This window comes from Neolamprologus brichardi, chromosome 17 (genome assembly GCF_056152115.1).
Source record: "Neolamprologus brichardi isolate AB-2024 chromosome 17, ASM5615211v1, whole genome shotgun sequence".
NCBI classification, from domain to species: domain Eukaryota; kingdom Metazoa; phylum Chordata; class Actinopteri; order Cichliformes; family Cichlidae; genus Neolamprologus; species Neolamprologus brichardi.
Window position 1 is genome coordinate 16,554,753 of NC_142120.1, and position 20,610 is coordinate 16,575,362.

Genomic DNA, 20,610 nt, shown 5'->3' on the forward strand with positions numbered 1-20,610 from the left:
GAAAAACTGCAGACCGAGCCCGCCAGTAGCAACAGTCCCACTGTAAATTCTCCCAAAATTGCATAGTCTAATCTAATAAATGTATTTATATTTATGGATTTATTTTCTGTACGTACAGCAGAACATGTGCATGAAGTTAAGGATTTCAAACAAAAGATGAGTGTAAACAAAATGTTGGTAATAAGCCATGTATTAATGTATTGCATATATAAATGGCATCTATAATTTGAAAAACAAAACAAGTTGTAATAAATAATAATTCTTAATAATTTTTAATTATTCTCAAACTTTCATGGTCAGTGTCTGTAGTTTCTGTTCCTGTGTTTCTGATGTTTTTTCTTTGTCTTCTGTGCACCGCTGTGTCTCCTTCCTTGTATTTCTGTCTTCCAGTCTCATGTCAGTCTCTAGTCACTTCCTATTTTATTTTGTTAATTAATTTTTTTGTATGTCGTTGGGTTCTTTGTTTCTCCATGGAGAATCCACTGGTTTAGTAACATTACTGGATTTTAACGTAGTATCTCTGATGAGGTTTTGTTCCCTCCTTTAGTTTAGTCTTCACAATATTATTTTGGTAATTGACTGGATGCTCCATAATTTAACTGATTTAACATAATATAACTTCCCATCATTCTCATCTGCTCTGTGGACCTTGATGTGGACTCCAAAAAATATTGCATATTTTTAGGTGATGTGGAGAACTTCTGGTGTAATCACAAGCACTGACTTGAGTGTTTACTTCGGCCTAATGGTTTCAGCCTATACTTTGCCTCCTTACAGTTCCTCATACATACAAATAGCCCATAGTCTATGGACCCTACTTCCATAACCTGTGGGGTTCTGCAAGGTTTAGTCCTAGGTCCTGTATTATTTTCTTTCTACATTCTTCCTTCACTTGGTAGCACTTGATCTTTTAATAACATTTCTTATAATTTTTATGCCGATGATGATCGACTGTATAATAGTTTTAGACCTCACCATCTGTCCAACCTAGATGACTGTTTATCCAATAATTATCTTGTGTTAAATTCCAACAAGACTGAGGTGACGATTATCGCTCCTCCTGAACTAGATCCAAATATCAAACGTTTGCTTCCTTCTGTTCATCTGTTATATAAAGCATTCATGATCTTGGTGTAATATTTGATTCTTTTCTTAGCTTTGACTCTCATCAAAAATATATTTTACATTACTGTTTCTTTTTAACGAAGCTTGTGTTGAGATTTGTGATGATAGTTTTGTATTGCTATTGACTGCATTTTAATTTTATATTGTTTTGTTGTGATTACTGCTCATTTTTATTTTGATTGTGCAGTGGTTTGAAACTACACATCTGTGAAAAGTGCTTTTTAAATACTGATTTGTTATTTGTCTGCCTTTGTTTCTCTCCCCTGTTTTTTCTCGTTGTTTTGGTTTTTTTTTAAAAAAATTTATTTTGAACAACTTCTTTAGTTTGATGTGCTTTTGTGTCACTTTCAAAATGTACATTTACTTTTTGTAGCCATGGCTCTGATAGGACTAGCATTATTGAAACACAACAGTAAAGGAGATCCTGTGCCTTGAATGCACAGGCAGCATAGAAAAAAATTATTTACGAATCAGTCCGTTAACCTTTAATTGTCTTTATTTGTAGACTGACTACAATGGTTTTTCATGATTCAAAATCACACACTGGACGGCACAGTTCCTCAGTTCATATGCAGACTGCTTCTTCTGCTCCTTTTAGTCGCTTTTCTTCTAATTGGCTGTCCTTCATAAGCAACAGGTTTGAACAGAAGGTGGGTGGGGCTTCTGTGCCAGTGTGACCAAACTGGGGACATTCATTTTAACCGATATCATACAGAGCCTGTCTGGAAGTTTTGACTTACAGGAATTACTTGTGCATACGCTGACATTTACATTTGAAACTGTGGCTATGTTTACAGTATATGCAAATGCATATGAAAGAAAATAAGAAAAAGCACTTAAGCCCTAAAACATACAATTAGAATGCATTAGCTAAAGGCATTTACAGAAAGTTGATATGCATTTTTCTTTTCTCATGAGGCTCTATTGTTGCTATTCACTGTAGCAAACCACCACATACTGTCAAGAATGACTCACAGTCCTGCAGTAGTTTATACTCCTTTCTATGGAGTCAGTTTTAGAACACCTACAGTGTGTGTAAATGTCAGCCAGTGAAGCATGAGTTTTTCCTTTTATGTTGAGGTTATTGCTCTTTGACTTCGTTTCACTGCGAAAAAATGATCTCTAATAATATCTTCTTAAAACCCAGCATGGTAATGTGTCAGAGAAATCATCAGAATATTTTGAGCTCAAGTTTTGTACCAGATTATGTTTCACTATTCTAGCAGGATGTAGATCTGTCACTCAGAGCCCTTTGATAGGATTAAACAAATCTCAAAAATTTAACAAAATTTACAATCTGCACATCTTCATTTTCATCTGGTTAATGATTAGAGATGTGAAGGCAGATGTACAAAGATGAACTACATGACTCAGTGTCTAAAGTACTTTGAAGGTGTCTCACTGTTTAGGGCTCTGCTTTACCGGCATGCTGTTCTGTTGACGGAGCTGAAAAGTGATTTCAGCCTTCAGGAACAGCAAACATGGATCTCATCATGCGCAACCCACCCATTAGAGAAACTCCATTTTCCATGCCATGTCGCATGGCGGAACGAGAGATAAGTGTTGGGAGTTGAAGTGTTGAAGTGCGTGTGCTGGCAACACTCCCTCTTGCTCTCTCCCTTTCACTTTCTCGCTCTATTTCTCTCTTGAGAAAAGACACTCACACAATGTAGTTAATTAGGAAATGCTTTTATTGCTTTCTGGGACTCAGGTTCCTTTAATTAAGGAACACAGAAGTGCCTTTCACTGGAAGACGCATGCTTGATGAATAAGATAAGGGCTGGTTTCATGCGTTGATTGGACTGTTAGCGCCTAAATGACATTCCATCAGGCATTTTGAGTGTCGATGAAATGCCAGAATGACAATAAGCATTTGGAATTGGGCGGGAAAAAGATTTTACTCTGTATATATATGAGTCTTGCTTCCGTTTGGGGAAAAATCCACATTTTTAGTTTTAGTTATTGTTATCGTTGTGATCTGCCAGCTTGTAATACAGACTTGTCACATCTCTGACACTTCCATTACAATACTGTCTCCTTAGCTTACTTTCTGTTTGCATTTATACATGGAAGATAGAAGTACCTGTTCAGATGCTAAAAAATGCCACTATATATTCTCATAAGCTTCTAGCAAACTATAAAGCAGGGGTGGGAAACTCCAGGCCTCAGGGGTCGGTGTCCTGCAGGTTTTAGATATCACCCTGGGTCAACACACCTGAATCAAATGATTAGTTCATTACCAAACTTCTGGAGAACGTCGAGAAATGTTGAGGTGGTAATTTAGCCATTTAAATGAGCTGTGTTGGATCAAGGACACATCTAAAACCTGCAGGACACCGGGCCATGAGGCCTGGAGTTCCCACACTCCTGCTATAAAGGTACAACTTGCAAAAGATGTTTAATTTCTTTATATTTTGCTTAAAAAAGGGGGAAATAGGTGCAGTGATTTATTGAAACATCTGCAACCATACATAGAAATACAGTATATAAGGCAAATAGTGAGTTTGTACAATTCTAACCAGTTTGAAAGTCAATATTTGGCATGATCACATTATGAAGGCTTCTCAAAAGACATTCGAAGCTCTTCTTGGGATGTTGGATGCCTTTTTTGTCCATTCTCTATTAAGATGATCCCACACTGCTTGGATAGCATTGTTCCAGGGTCCGGGGAGACCAGTCCATGACTGATGATGTTTTATTGTTCACTGATTATAGTTTTAAGCAGCAATCAAGCAGCAATTTATCTGGATCTGTTGCCACTTTTTTTTCAGCTCAGTTCCATTAATTTGGCATACCTTCTTCCAGTTTCTTGTCTGTGTCTGTTACATGTAGACACAACACTGGTTCATCCCTTTAGTTAGGTGGCTTTTTTAAGCTTCACAATGATCTATGAATCATTTAAGGGTCTTAACAACCAAACAAAACACACAAAAACCTTTCTTCTGACAAAGGTAAAGTACAAGGAACTGAATGAAAACAAGAAATTCAGTCTGAACTTAAGAAAGCGTGGAGAACTATTCCTTAAGACCACTTTTAAAAATTACAGGAAAGTCTGTCTCCTTGGAGGCAAAGTATTGCTCAAAACCGTTGCACTGTACTGTATTTCTCTTGAGATTTAATCATGCAGCATATCATGAAACATAAATGCCGCTGGTCCAGCTTTTCCAATTAGGCAGTCATTACAAAGGTGTGTTTTGGAAGAAATGTAATATGAATGTTAAATTTTTAGGGGTAAACAAATAATTTATTCAGGTGTAATTGGAGAATTATTAAACAGCACTCACTAGATTAAAAATGCTACAATGTGCACTTTTTACCATTGAGTAGTGCCAAATGGCTTAAGTTACTTACACTTTAAGCCCTTAATATAGTACAGTTAAGAGAAAAGTGAACGCAGGATGATTTCTGTGTGATTGGTATATACATACAAATGCTATGATCAATATACTAAGAAGATAAAGTAATCCCCTGATATGGTTAGGGTAAAGATAAAGGCTTAAGGGGTCGATTCAAACAATAATTGGGGCTGGGCTATTAGTCACATTTTTGTAAATTACACTAATAACATTATAAGGAAGAGGAAAGTACCCTTAACTGTGCATAAACAATACAAAAAAGATAAATTGTTGGGGTATTATATGCTTATGTATATATAACAACATTACGTATGCAGTGGTTGTGGATGCACCATTTAAACTCACTAGGAATACACCAGTCATTGCACATACACATATATAAAGAGAGAGGAGCAATAGAAATAAACTAGACTTTTTAAACAGTGACTAAGATACAGCGAGTTCACACTTACCAGCCAGAAAACTTCATGCACACGTTCACTGAAAGCAGTCATGAGCTGCAAGAATGTGGAACAGCCAAATAGTGTTTTAGCTCCTATTTTAAACTCGTAACTTGCACTAATTTTCATTCTCTCCCTCCCGCTTTCATCATTCCTTTTTATCTTATCAACGTCTCTGATATTTCCTGCTTCGCGTTACTTTCCTTACAGAGAGGGAGAGATGTCTTTAGCATGTGCACTTGTGTGGAGACCACAGTGAGAGGACACAGTCTGTGGCCAAGTGAGCTGCGCGTGATGCGTGGATTCTGTGCGATCCATTGATTCTTCACAGCATGCCACAATGCTACCCCCCAGGTCACGAGGAAGTATCCCACTTCTCCCAGTCGGCCAGCTCACCCATGGTTACTGCCCATAGTTGGGTATTGTGGGCCTCTCAACTGGGTGTGGTTTTCAGAGTATGCTCTCTTCACAAGTGATGTGTAATTAATTCCTTTGAATCTTCTTGCTTCATAAATATAACAAGACTGACAAATTCCCAATAGAAAAACAGTCTTGTGTGTCTTGAGTGAGAAAGCGAACACTTCCCGGCTCAAGAGTTTATTCCGTGCACGGTGTCAAGTTTGTAAAGGAAATACTCCTGGTTTTATTTGGCTCATTGTAAACGAGGCCTATCCAGTTTCACCTCTATTACCACGCTGCTCCAAGGCAAGGCCAAAGCTGTAGATCCCAAAGTTATTTTAGAGCATCACTCACCGTTTTTCCTTGGAGGAGAGTGCTTATTGATTTTGTCAAAAGAATCGATTTCTTTCCCTCCTCTCTCCCTTTCTCCCCCCCTCCCCCTTGGACCTCAGCAAAGGAACTGCAGCTGAATGTTGGTGAGCAAAACCCCAGAGAGAGTTTGTAATAGGCTTTTCCGTTTTGATGGGTCATTCTGGAGTTTTTCCAGATAAAGTCTTCAAAGGGCTGACTGATGTTTTCTATTATTTTGTAGGATTTAAGAGAATGGCAAGTATTATATCTGTCTGGTGCCCCCCCCCCCCCCCCCCCCAATTTCTTTCTTATATTTGGTTGTAAGGATGTGTTTTGTGAGCTCTTGGTGGTGTTGAACACTTAAGGTGTGGAGAACAGCAGCAAGAACAGAACAGGCATCAGTGACAACAGATATGACTTAGGTCAGAGGTTAAGTGGGAGTGGGTTGCAAAGCAGCTTACAGATGTGTAGCAACTGTATTTGTTGTAAAGATTAGCCCATCTGTCCTGATTGCAGCTGAGCTTGGCTTTGTGGCCGGCCTGAATTAACACAGAAAATATGCAGAAAATATGCTCCTTAAACAGTTTGTTATTGCTCAGTGTTAAAATGAGGAGTGGGCTGCCAGGTGTTTGGTATCTGCTGAGTAAAGTTAAGGAGCAGTGATTGTGACAGCTGAACAGGGAAGTCTGTTGTGAGGCCTCTCATTATTTTCATTGCATCTGGGCTGCTGTCCCTCCGGTCCTTAAAAACCGCCCACTTCTCCTTCAATCGTTATGCTTGTGTGGTGTACACTGTATCCCTGTGTGTCCGCACCAGGCAGCGCCAGCTGACTGCTGGCTATAGTTGAGATAGGTGTCAACGTGTTTGCAGCTGGCTGTCACTGTGCTGTTGAGCCGAGCGTCTGACAGTGTGACAGTGTTGATTGCTGCTTGTCCAATTTCTCCAGTCAGGCTTATAGTGCAGGCCAGTAGCATATGGTGGAGCGAAAAGTAACAACTCGTATGTCACCTCAGTGAAAGTGCATTTTGTTTTGTTTTTTGTCGTGTTAGGAACGGTTTTAATCATAACTGAACAACAGTAGCTGCAAGTGTGCTGTGAAGAAATCGCTTTTTCAAAGGGAGTTTTAAGGGCAGTAAGGACAAACTCGAAACTCTCGATTCCAAACTTTTAACTTGCATAAAGATCATTAGGTGACACTAAATTAATTAAGTTTCTGTTGTTGCTCCTGCTGGTTTTCTTTTGTTATTTTACTCTAATTCTGCTGCCATAATCAGATCTAGGCGATAATTAATCACTAATTAGTGATTAAACTAGTAACTGCCAAGAAGGGCTCACGGAAGTGTGACGTAGAAGTATTATTTTAAATACTTTGCCCAACATGAAACTTTCAAAATAGTCTTGATGAACCATCCAGAAGCACCACTGAGGATCAGAGCGGCTCAAGTGGTGGAAACAGACTCATAAACGACGTTAAATCTCAGTGATTAGATACAAAAAATAGCATTTTTTTGGTCTTTTGTTTTTCTTCTGCAAAACAGTGTTTTTACTTCACTACTTTTTTTATGATGCATGTAATATTGTCATGGTGTTTTTGTTTTTGTCTAGTGCTAACATTTGATCTGAACAGAACAGTGGTGGTTGCTGACTCAAAAACGTGGAAAATCATCTTGTTTTTTACACTAATTGGCTACTTTTTGTTATGTTTTTGTATTTTCACACTAACAAGATTCAAAGTAGCATCAACTATATAAAAAATATGAAAAACAAAAGCAGCAAAATTGAGAATTATTCCTATTCAATGTGTTATTTCCATAGGGACATTTTAGGTAGCACGTTTACATAAACAGATGTTACAGTAGAGGTTACCTGTGGGAGGGTGAACAACTGCTTTAACTTTATGGATCAGCTTCTGGTTTAAAGTTAATTTACTTCTTAAAACAATTAACACTAACACTGAGCTGTTATTGTTTTATTTAATTCAGCACAGAGGCAGTCCTCTGGTGTGTCGTCAGCCCTGTTTGTGTCTCTAAATTACAATTAAGAATTTGATTCGGATAAACTTTTCTCAATCTCTCAATCTAATATCAGGATAAAAATCCCAAATTGTGCAAAAAAGAATCAAACAAGCAATGACATATGTAATAAAATAAACTTTATTATTCCTGCTGGTACAAACATTAGGGTCAATGGAACCATTGATGGACTATTATACTGTTTTCACAGTGGGATAGACTTAGAAAAATGCTATATTATTATTATTGTATTTCTTTCTTTCTTTTTCTTTTGAAAAGGTCAAAATTAGTCCATTGTAAATTTGACTTACAGGTGAAAAAACAACAACAACTTTAAATTAAAAAGGAAGACAGCCTGGTCCAAAAAGTTATTCTCCAGCCTTTCATCTTAAAAATGTTCAGGTTTAATGTAACCGCTGAGATTAGGCTCAGCAGGTTTCCCTTGGAGGAAAGTTTCTGTCTAAAGCTGCAGTGTTTCTGGGAAAAATTTAAAAAGAAACCCAAAGCCTTAAATCCAAACACAAAAGATTAATTAAATTTTTTGAAGGTAATATGAAAGCTTAGAGCATGAGAACAATGTGAAAGCAAACCCCTCGCCACCCCGTGAACCCGTTTGGTTTTACTGCATCAGGGGATTGTCATGGTCACACCTCTGCTAATGCCTCTCCGGCACACCCTGCCAATTCACCACAGCTCTCGCTCCAAAGCAAGTTCTGTGTTGCCGGTGATTACCGTGAAAGTGTCAGCTGTCTGAGAATCTTTTGTTTAAATGGCAAGTGGAAAATGCCAACATCTGTTACTTCCACTAAATTGGCTGAAGCCGTTCAGTCAGGTCCGATCTTTAGGAGTCTTGACACTTTTTGATGGACTTAGTGCTGATCTGTTGTACCAACTCTGTAGTCACACACGCTTTTCCTGCTTTTATCTCACATGTAATTTGGTACAATCTCTGCTTTTCAGGTCTTTGGTTCAGAGTGTTCACTGAAATGTTTTTCACTTGCCTCCAAGATTCACTCCTACTTCTGAACATCTCTTTGTTGTTTGTCCTTCTCACAGTGCCATCGTGGGCCATTGTCTCGATTGCCTTTGTGGCCATCATCCTGGTGTTAGCTTGCTGCTTCTGTGTCTGCAAAAAATGGATATTCAAGAAGAAAAACAAAAAGAAGGGCAAAGACAAGGGCAAAAATGCCATCAACATGAAGGACGTCATAGATGGGGCCAAAACCGAGGTAACGACTTTTTTAACTTTTGTTATTAAAATTCTGAAAAATTACCATCCCAACAATCCTAATTGAATAGCTTTGAAGCTTAATGCCAAAATATTTGATTCATAAATCCTGTTTAAAATAAATAAATCCAGTAATATTTACTGTTTCATGTTTTTTGCTGTGTTTAAAATATATATATATATTTTTTTCTTACAATTTTAGGAAATCTGATTCTGTATGATTACAAATTAGTTCACCAAATTGATTTGTTAAGAGAACATTTTCAACTATATACATAGTTTCCACGTAACATCATAGTATCATAGTAACGCCCACCTGGATGGCAAAACAAAACTTTTTTCCCTGCTGTCTTCTAGCTGTTTCCACCCAAATATAAGTTGTTATTTTTTTTAATTGGATGCAGGAGGTACTCAGTTTGTTTACAGTGGCTAGAAAAGCTAACGGTATTACACGGATTCCAACCACATTCAATCCTTCTTGTCCAGCAGGTTGTGCCTTTTAAACATAGTACGCTAAATTTCCAGTGATATATTTTAATCTTGAGCTCTACTACCATAGTTTGGCATGATTTACATTTAAGAATAATCCTTCTTTAACCAATGTTCACAGTTAGGGATTTGTTCCTGACAGCCCCTTCCTGTCTTTAGTACTATACAGAGCTAAGAGTAGAAACGGAGGCCGTAGGGATTATGTGTATATATTATGACCTGGTTTAGTAACACTCACTATTGTTTTGCCAATGAAGCAATAAATTCAATTCTATTCTTTCAATAATAATAATAATAATGACAACATCGGAGAGCTCACGGTGCTTTATATCGTGAGGTAAAGACTCTACAATGACACAGTGTTATTCACCTCTCGAGCTATTTTTTTTACGTCCAGCAAGTCCACCAGGGCCCTGTTACATAAATTCGTGTGAATTTACCTGAGAAGTATTTAACAGCTACACCTGTGCCTAAGTAAACAGCCTTTAAGCTGACTCGAAAGAAGTAAAACAGTTAAGGTAGTAATGACTACCCGTTGCGTCTCCAGCTGTGTTCACAACTGAGTATAAACCAGCCTTGGAACAGCAGAACAGTTTGCCACATCAAAAATCTAAACACATCAGTCTAAGGAGAAGGACTCTCCTTACGATAGATTTAAACCATTGCCACTGTTTTTAGCAACTATTTGTGGCTTGAAACTGATGGAATATAGACATTTTATGCTGCAGTTCTTTGGATTTTCCAGTGTTTTGCCATCCAGGACTGTGCAGCAGTTACGTGACTAATAACAGTGAATAGCTCTCAATAAGTTGCATTTTTTGGTGCAAGAGCTGCTACTGTACCACATATATTTTCTGTGTGTCATGTGTTTATTGCAGCCAAAGAGTTGCATTCAGCCTTTTTTCTTTTTTTTTTTTTACTAAAGGAAATTAAAGTCACTTAAGGTGGCTTCAGATTTAAGAGAACCTTTCAGTCTCTTTTGTTTCTCCTGCTTATAATTTTTGTGCTTTTCATTCATTCTTTGAATATTTTTTATGGTTTTGGTCATATGAGGACCTGCTCACTTGTTGAAGAGTGTGAGTAACGTTTGCTGTGTAATGAAGTGGTATCCACCCAGAGAAATGACGTCACCAAATGATACACAAATGGCGAAACTCTTACTTTTCAACTGCACAGAATGAGGAAACGGTGACACGCTGACACTTGAAATGGAGTTAGCACACTAAATGCACCAGCAGAGCGTCATTACACTGCCGTCCTCGGTGGAATCGTGCACACAGTGTGTTTAATTTGCTGCAACACCCTTGCTGTCGGACCCACGTAGACGGAAACCGCTGACATTGTTTTCTTAGTTCATTTGACTGACTTCTTTTTTGAAAAAGAGCTAATTATAACTTAAATGTTAAGGAGTCTTTTATTTTCTTAGATAATAGTGAAGTGCGGAAAACTTTATTAACCACCAAGGTCATTCAATCCGACGCAGCGCTGCAGCATGTTAGATTACAAGAGTTTTCATTAATGTCCAATAGTCTTCCGGTCTTTGTACCATCCAGCTTTTAAAATTATAGCTAAAGAGGCTTTAATCAAAATAAAAGACATCAGTTACTGGACACCCTAATAGCTAATCTCTGAGATTGGTGAATCTGCCACTTTCGAGGCAGGCGGTCATTTCTCCTGGTGTGCCCAGACTCTGGTGTGTTAACTCCTGTGTGTGGTTGTTTTAATTTGTGTTTCTTCCTTCTATGTCCTCCTTATCTGTGTTGTGTCTGATGACTGTTCGGGATGTTCACTGGCGGTAGGTTCCTAATTGCTGTTGGATCTTCTTAAGCCTGCTGCTCTGACGTTTTTTTTGTAGCCTCTTGAAAACAACTACTACTCCCATAGAACCAAATATATGTAACTATGCATACAGTACATGTATATCGATTGCATATATGTGTGTACAAGCTGCATATGCACATATATATGTATGAAAGAAACACTGGGTGCGCATTGATAAGGTTGAACCACACTGATCCTCGTGCCAAGCTAAAGTCTCCTGCCTTTTGAATCTTTCATTTGCATTTCAAACGAGTGGTGGCAAGCAAACTAGAATGATTGAGAGGCTCTACAAGTAAAAGCTCTTTTGAAGCTTAGTGATGAAAAGGAAGCTTCACAGTATCTGCAACCACATCTGTCAACCCAGGTGTAGCAAAGTCGCATACAAGTTGGTTTAAAGGAAACAGTTTCGTTAAATTAGGGAATATTATTTCCTCAATCATTTTACCAGCTTCTCTTTTTCTGTCTTTAAAAAAAAAGAAAGAAAAAAAAAGGCCCCAACTGGATTTGCTCACCAAAGACAGAGACCAGGTGGCTCAGTGGCAAATTTTAAAACCAATCAGTGTTGTTCAGCCTTTTGCTTTCACAACTTGACAAACTGGAGCAGGGAGGTACATTACAACCCCTTTAACCAACATCTACCCACCCACCGCTGGCATGATGCTTCTAGCTACCATCGGCGTAGGGGGTAACATTCAACCTTTAGGGCTATGATGACAATGCGACTGTATGTTTGAGGATGTAACCAAACTTTGGGAATGGGGACTCACATAAGAGCACTGTTTTGTACAACAGAGAATGCTCTGCATGCCTAGTGAAAGAGACTTCTTGGAAGGCAACTTTTGATGCTGAATGAATGACCTTGAGACCTAGTCTTTGCCTCTTCAATCGCATGTTGTTCTTATAACAAACTCCTCCACCCCCCACACCCCCTTCACTATCACCAGAGCCACCACCTGCTATCCTCACCTCAGTGTCAGTCTAGGAAAGGGCAACTTCACTTCTCACTCTCTGCCACTTCGGACAGTTCCCAGTTGATATGTGTTTTTGCCAGAGACTTGATCTGCCTGAAATAACATCAAGGGAATTGTCTTACTATGATCTTTTCTAGAGGCATCTCTTTCTTTCTCTCTGTCTGCCTCTTTTTATCATCTCTCTCTAATTTCTCTCCACCCTCCACCCTTCTTCTTCCACTAATGCCTGGCCATTCTCATTTCTGGCGCCATCATTTGATCTTTCCCCCCCTTCAGACTGAAAAACCCAGAGATTGATAGAAAAGCACCATCGGGGGACCAGGCCCGGGGTTTTAGTGCATCACACAGCATGTCCTGGTGTTAACTGCTATGGTGTTTTAGTGCTTGCTCCCTCCCCCCTCCCCTCTCCCTTGTATACCATAAAACAAGTGGGAGCTTTTACAGGAGTAGGTCCGGTGGCAGGACCTGGGCGGGGAATGGCTGGCAGGGTGCTAGCACCAGCGGCAAACAGGCGACACTGACTCTTGGTGGGTGTCTCCTTCAGGCCTTGAAGGATGAGGAGGATGCGGAGACAGGGCTGACTGAAACGGAGAAAGAGGCAGAGCCCAAGGAGGACCAGAAACTGGGCAAATTACAGTACTCCCTGGATTACAATTTCACAGAGAATACGGTAAGGATCTGTTCTCCAAATCTCCCTCAGTGTGTGTCGTTGTTGAGAAAGATCCTTCATTGTAAGTATGGCCACACCCAGCCTCTGAGGTCCAAGTTTGCATCTCTCCAGAGAATAAACAGGACCCAAACCAGGTTTTGCACAACATTTTCCTCTCATAGTTGCTTGATCATCGAAGCTTGAGAGCAATCTCACAGGGATATATCATGGTGGTCGAGTTTGTGCATTTGCCATCGAGCCCGGTAAAGATACAGTATACTATTGGGATTTAGTTTGTCTCTGTATTTGTTTCTTTCTTTCTACTTGATTGAATACAGCCCCTGCAGATATCCATCTGCTTTATTTTTTTATTTTTTCCCAGCGACTGAGTTTTAAAAAGCAGAATGAGGAAGCACATCAACTTCCTGGTGCCAGATGTTGTGTGACAGATAATAGATGCGGTGCATGAACACACTGTCCCTCACTGGGCTAGCTAACTCCCCATTTTAAGCAGAACTGACAGCCAGAGATTAGCTGGTAACACACAATGCTCCTCTACACGCCGGTGTTGGAACCTCTACCTTTTTCACAAAAAATGCTCGCCCAGATCTTACGTCTCTCTCAGGTTTGTATTCAACAATTGTTTGTGTTAAAATTGTGAAATATTCATCAATTCACAGATTACAAAAGACAGTAATGGTGCTAATACAATTATGTTTGTGCAGATGCTATTTGTGTTCAGTCAACCAGCCCCTTATTTCTGTTAGAGAAGCAGTCATTTCATAAAAGAGGGATATTATGTGGACAATATTGCTTTTCACAGAGTTGATCTGTCATGTAGCGGGAGGCGCTGACAGGTCTCTATGAGGTTCTTGATTACACAGGTAATAAGCTCCACAGTGGAGCTCAAGCGTAATGAATGGATGACAGTTTTCACATTTTGTGACGGTGACCTGAGAAAAGCCGGGCTCGACTCACTGCCGGTGAAACTCACAACAAGCAGAGCTAAAAACCTGAGGGGAGGCAGCAGTTTATCTGACCCACTTTTAGCCCCACTAGGGACACAGTGCAGAGGCACAGTGGCCTTCAGGAGTTTGTATTATTTATTTTTTTGCCAGGCAATCAACATGAGTACCAAAAAACTGCCCTGGGAGAACTGGTACAGGTGATTGGCTAAATGCTGTGTGTGAAATTCCTGTTTTACTGGCATATTGCTTTTAAAAGCAAACACAAGAAGCATCTAGTTTTGGGATAGTTTGTAGTTACGCAGGCAGCAGTTTCATTTGGTAAGTGGGTGGGTGGTGGGGGTTCAAAAAGTAAAATCAAAATTACCGTCTGAAGAGGCTGAAAGCAGGGATTTTAAAAAGTAACCTTGCCATAGAAAGATGGGTTCACCTACCTACAAGCCACCACCACCATCTTTCTCTTCACAGTGGGGACAAAATCATGCAAATTAACACACAAATACCCTTAAATGTGCAAAATAAATAAATAAACACAATTTACAGAAAACAGAGTTAATGCACAGAGTTCAGATAAAACAGGGAATAAGAACAAAGGTGGTGATCCTCAGGGGTTTCAATCAAGAGATACATCAATTTTCTAATGTATAGATTGTTTTTAGAGCCTTATCATAAGTATACATTTCACTGTATCTATGTACGCATATGTACATAAAGAAAGGGGAAGTTACAGATTCTTAAAAGTGACATGCTAAGGTGTAAAAGCATTCATACAAAAGTGCATCTATTTGTGCAGAAATGACAAAAAAACAAGACAAAAAAACAAAACAAAAAACACTCTTTTATTACTTTAAGATCACTGAATACAAAATCTATTACGTAAAATTTTAGAAAAAATTAATAGCATAAAAAAATCTATTCATTCATTCGCTTCCGCTTATCAGCCCTGCGACAGACTGGCGATTAAAGTCGGTTAAATTTCAGGGGCCCTTGGAGTGGAAAAACAACAGTCAACACAACACAAAAAGACTTCATAATGTCTGCACTGAACTGAGTGGACACGAATAATTGAAAATTGGATCGCTTATTAGAAAATGTAGAACAATGGTGTAAAGTGAAGGTGGGGCAATCCCCACCCCCAAACGCATCTGGCAGTCTTGGTTAGAAATAAGTATGAAGGTAGTAATTGTCACCTCCAATGTCACATATGGAAAAAACACAGTTTGCATCATATCGTGGATTGATGCTATATTTTTAAGCCATTATCATTTTGTCGCTATAGCTTCCAGGCAGGAGGAAAAGAAGAAAACCACAGAGGAGGGTCATGGATGTAGTGAAGGAGGGCATGAAGAGGGCTGGTGTGGTGGCAATATCTGTGGCAATATGTTAAAACTGAAGTTTTATATACTCGAGCATAATTTCTCGTAACATTTATGGAGTTAGTGAAAGAAGAGGGTCCTTTCTGCAGGAGAAAATCTTTCAGGAGATTATTAGAAATTAGAAAATTAGAAATATAAGTACAGTTGTTATGGAGGTAAGTAAAAATTCAGCACACTTCTAACAGCAGGCACGACAATCCTCCTATCATGAGTTTGCTTTATACACCCCCTGCATGGATAAGTGAACAGGGGGGATATCTACACTAGCTGCCAAGCTACCCATGAAGTATGTAGGTTTTCCTTGAGGCCTTTGCACCTTAGTCCAGTATCAACCTTTTGTGTGGCAAAAGGCTTTAAATAGTGAATGATATTCACTTTGTTTTTTAGCTTCACAGTCAGATTTGTATTCTGCTGGAGCCTTGGGTATAACGAGTCAGATATGTGCAGCAGGGATGTCAAACCACATACAGCCTACTATCATCTTAAGCAGGACCAGTTAAAGTCTCATTTCTGTCCATGTAGAGACATTTGACCACACATTTAATCCTGAGATATCTCAACATAAGGAAAGAAGTCTAATTTCAGCAGTATGTCATCTGCATAATAAAGAAATGCGTCGGTAGGAAATGAAATAAATCTTAGAGCACAAATATTTGGGATTAATTTGAAAGGGTGTTTTTTGTCGATTCACAGAAAAGTCTGTAGAGAAAAAAATTTCACAGTAAATTTCTATATTAGATATTTTTTAACTTTTATTTCATTTAATTAAATAAAGTGTTTATCAGTAGGAAAAGCATTAAAACATAAAAATACAAATTTTTACAAATAAATAATGTATGCCCTTAAAATTTTCCAACAAGTGTTCCAGTGGCCCCTGGGCCTTATGTTTGACACTCCTGAAGCGGGGGAAGCACACTACTACTACTACCAGCCAGTCAGTTTATTGGATTGTGAGTAATGCTGTTGCCATGTTTATGAACCCCAAATGTCCCGTGTCAGTGGAGTTGTTTGCCTCCGGAAACAAAATGTCATCAGTAAGCTTCACAGACAACTCTGACTAATTTGTCACAGATATTCAAAAATCTGCTTCTCCTTTAAGATACCGCCGTAAGCGCTAATAACTAATTAATTGTATGTGTTTCAAATGTCCCCCAGTGACCTAAAACTCTGTCAGTAAATGTTCCACCCTGCCAAGAAAAAGAAGGAATCACTGGTGTGTCTGTGTACAAAACCGAGGCAAGGAGATCAGGCTGAGTGGGATAAGACTTGCAGATTAATGTCAAGTCCTCGTGGCAAAAAGAATCTCAGCTTTGTTTCTGTCTGTTAACCACCACAAATGGCTGCTGCCCCTGGTGTTGATGACACTGGGTTTATACACTAATGAGACGAAAGGTTTTGTAAAAGATCCAAGTCATTTAGGGAGAGGCGGCACGGCTACATGAGGCAAATACACAGCAAATGAACCACAAAGAGCCCTCTAAGCACAGCAGGGAGAGAATTAGAATGTCATTCCTACTTTCAACATCATTACCATATTCATTGCTCTTCTTTGCAGGTCAAGAGCAGGCATACGGCATTGTGTCCAGTTAGGAAATCGTTCATATTATTGGGTTTTTATTATTTATTTCAGAATACCCCCCAGGCAGTTCATTTCCAAAATAACACACAAAGCCACTGCACATTAGCGGACTATTTTTCAGGACGGCAAATCCGTCTCGGGCTTCTTTGGAAGTGTGTGCATGTGTGTGGAGTCCCAGCACAGGCATTATGCACTGGGACAAAACCCTCCGAAGATAAGGTGCCAAGAGCTGAATCACCATCCAGTGCCCATTCTGGTCATCTGCTCACTGGACTGAAGAGTAACATATAAACAAAAGGGGGTTAATACCAGCAGCCGTTTGCTGTGAGAGGGCTAGAGTCCCATAGTTAAATAGAAAAGCCCACACAGATGTGCAAACACACAGCCACTGTTATTTTGCTTTATCACAGAGGTGTAATGGTTAGTCAGATGTTTAAATTTTGGCTGTCATCAGTCTGGTGTTTTGGAGCCATAATTGTTAGCAGGCTTGGTTACCAAGCTGTTTTTAAAAAATGTATTGGAACAATGCACAGAGGTAACTGCTAAATTATTTTTAGATAATGCTCCAAAAGCCACCACTAACCAAAAAACCAAATGTATAATGTAATGATTTAAATTAGTGTAGGCTTAACAGCAATTCGCTACTGTGCATAGTAACGTGGGTTGTATTGAGAGGAGGCGGCAGAAACACTTAGCAGGACAGTCAAAAACAACGACCACACTGGTATTGGAAATTCTATAGTGCTTGTACTTTAATAAACACTCTCTTCACCAACCTTACAAGGCCTGGGTGAATGGCTGCTGTCTTATCATAAATGAACTGCAGTGTTTCTACAACCTGTAACTCTACCTTGAGTTATTGAGGTGAAATTTTAAGGTCCATCTCAGGCCACGTGTTCACATGCAAGCACGCTTCTCCCATACTCTAACAGAGGGCAGTGGTGCATCCTTGTGACATCACTAACCCTTAATTTAGGTTGTCTTGAAGAGACACCACACAATTGTGACTGTTACAGCATCTGAAGAGGCAGTCAAAGCAGTCAATCAAAAAGGCGACAACTCAAAGCTTTAAGCCTTACAGCTGTTGTGAAGGGAGAAACTATCCATACACACCTCAGTTGTTGTTGTTGTACTGGGCTGTAGACATGTTTTTTATTGCTGTTAAGTTTGCTTCTTTAACCTGAAAGTCTATAATGATGGGGTTGACTTGCTATTGGTGCTAGCCTGAAGTAGCGACTCAGTTAGCTGTATTTGTCCATATGATCTAAATGTCAAGTTTGAGAGAAGTGCAGCAAGTTGGTGCATGGTAAACAAAGAGAAAACAGAATTGTTATGCTACAGTGAAGCTAGGGAAAACAACCATATGCAATGAATTTGACAGGGCCTGCAGCCACTCACAGTCAGCTGCTGTTTTCAAAGCAACTTTGGGGCATCAAGAAGGTGATAAAACGGCAATGAGATTTAGTGATACGAGTCTGCTATCAGTTTGGTGGTCAATTTGGGAATCATACTAATGTAACACACCCAAAGAAAGATTTTAGGTCTGACCAACCTTCTCAGTCGTGGGCAAAAAGATAACAGTCAATAAAATTCTAAAAGATAATTTATTGACAAAAAATATTAAGAGATAAAAGATAAAACAGTCCAGTGTCCCATTTATGAATCAAATAAAAACACACAGTCCCAAGGCCAGAGCCAGCTATGCCACACGGCCAGTTGCACTCCACGTGTTGCCTTTAACAAGGTTAGAAGTTGTCCTTGGAGACCCACCACCCTGCAAGCATATAGCCAGTGGTCACTCCAGCCTCCGCAACTCTGCTGCCTTTAGGCTGTGGCATGTAATAGGCCCTGGCCTGCACAGAAAGACAAAATGACACCTTCAGTATAAAATTCATAGCGCAAAACCCATCCATCCCAAACATATCAGATTTCATCACATTACATACCTGCACAGAGAGACAAAACGACACAGCAGTGTTTGTAGTGTGGGCTATAAGTAGACCAGTGTATCAGTGCAATCAAGTACACCTGCCTCTAATTAGTCCAACCCCATTCTAGCCATTGGCTCACCAAAAATGTGACACACACACAAAACCACTCCCAACCCAGTGGAACTTCACACAATAATATGGAGCTGAATTAACACAGGCACATTAGTCTACCATGTTACACTAATACACCATTAATTGTGATATATTGGGAAAAATTGAAAATCAGTTGTCGTCTACATACAGAGAAATGCATATTTACCAGAAATGTCCATTAACTTCTGAAATTTCTCCATAAATTCAATTCAATTATTTATACAGCACCAAATCACAACAACAGTCGCCTCAACGAGCTTTATATTGTAAGGTAGACCCTACAATAATACATAAAGAGAAAAACCCAACAATCATATGACCCCCTATGAGCAAGCACTTTGGCGACAGTGGGAAGGAAAATCTCCCTTTTAACAGGAAGAAACCTCCTGTGATAGCATGCTAATGCTAATGCATTTATGTTTCTTGAAAGCCACAAGGAAAATAACATTGTTTATTAATGATTCACTTTTTATTTACCCTTTTAAAACTAGAACACTAACTGTAGTATGCATACATGATTACAGACACAAAAGAGATAATGCAAGATTTTCTGCTTTTCTATATTTAAAGTGCTTTTTCTATTAATTCTACCTTGTTAGTCGGGGAAAACAAATATTTAAAGACATCACCTTCAACGCCAGAGTAGCTGTCTTCGAGGTGTGGTTTTAAACAGTGGGATTTTTAATGAGCTTTATAAAAAAAACAAGTCTTGTCAGTCTGTTCTGTAGACATGGAGTGTCATACAGGATTGGAAAAGGTACAATTAGCAGAAGCAGCAAAGTGCCCATCAACATTTCCAGCCACGTCCCGCTTGTATCTCTTCTCGAGCGTCGGTGCCTCTCCCAGTAAAGATGGTGTGACATGCTGTGTCTCCCACTGACTGTGTTGATGGATGGGTGGAAATCAGCAGGACAGCGCGGGAGGATAAATTGCTACACTTAAAATCCAAGTGCTGCTTCACAGCACTACAGTGCACAACATGGTTCCATTTAGGTTAAGGTAAATGACGCCAAGTCACAGTAATAACTGGTGTGTTTTTGGAAATGTCATGAAAATGTTGTGCATAACCTGGTGAACAGCAATCAAAGCAGTCCCAAACTTTCCACAGTGTATTTGTTTAAATTTTGCTGCTGTCATGTAAAATGTCTGTTAATGTGAGTATTTGTGCTTTAACCTTTTTGACTCTTACTACCGTCCTTATGCAAATATGGACCAAGTAATGGTACAGATGTCATTCTGACCTAAACCTGTGCAATAATCATGTTTTATTGAATTATCAATGAATAAATATTGTATCTAGAATGTTAAATACAAATAAGAGTGAAGCTTTTTAGCTCATTGTACTGTTGGGTATGTAAACATTTTGTAGAGTAAAAGCTGTTTTTAAGGCAGAAATAGAGAAATAGTATCATTAGTTATAGTTAGTTAATTCTCATCAAGTTATACATACATAATGTGTGGAGGCAAGCAGACAGTTTTTAAAGCTAAAGTATATTTTTGCATCTGTGACATATATTAGACCTGCACATCCTCACTTGATGTATGAGCCGGCCCATTTATGTTCTGAGAAAAGTGAAAAATCTGTGACTGTCTGCATACACGGAAATTCATTTTAACTGCTTGCATTCAGAGTCTAGCCAGAACTTTATGGATTTGAAAAACAAATTCAGAAATAGTGGCGTAGTTGTCACAGGACTGCAATGTAACTGCACAGAGGCGTTCGACTTCTTTTTACATAGGAATATAATCAGAATACAACCAATTA

General features: G+C 39.1%; 1 protein-coding gene across 5 annotated transcripts in view; it reads left to right on the top strand.

The window, feature by feature from the left end:
• syt1a (synaptotagmin Ia) overlaps positions 1 to 20,610 on the top strand; it is a 212,201-nt gene that overhangs the window by 157,920 nt on the left and 33,671 nt on the right. For 4 of the 5 annotated variants that reach the window (XM_006780865.3, XM_006780868.3, XM_035908624.2 and 1 more), the window contains 2 exons: positions 8,740 to 8,912; positions 12,737 to 12,862. In XM_006780865.3, coding sequence (XP_006780928.1) covers positions 8,740 to 8,912; positions 12,737 to 12,862 — 299 coding nt within the window. The remainder of the gene's footprint in view (positions 1 to 8,739; positions 8,913 to 12,736; positions 12,863 to 20,610) is intronic. The other variant, XM_006780869.3, reaches the window with a different exon arrangement.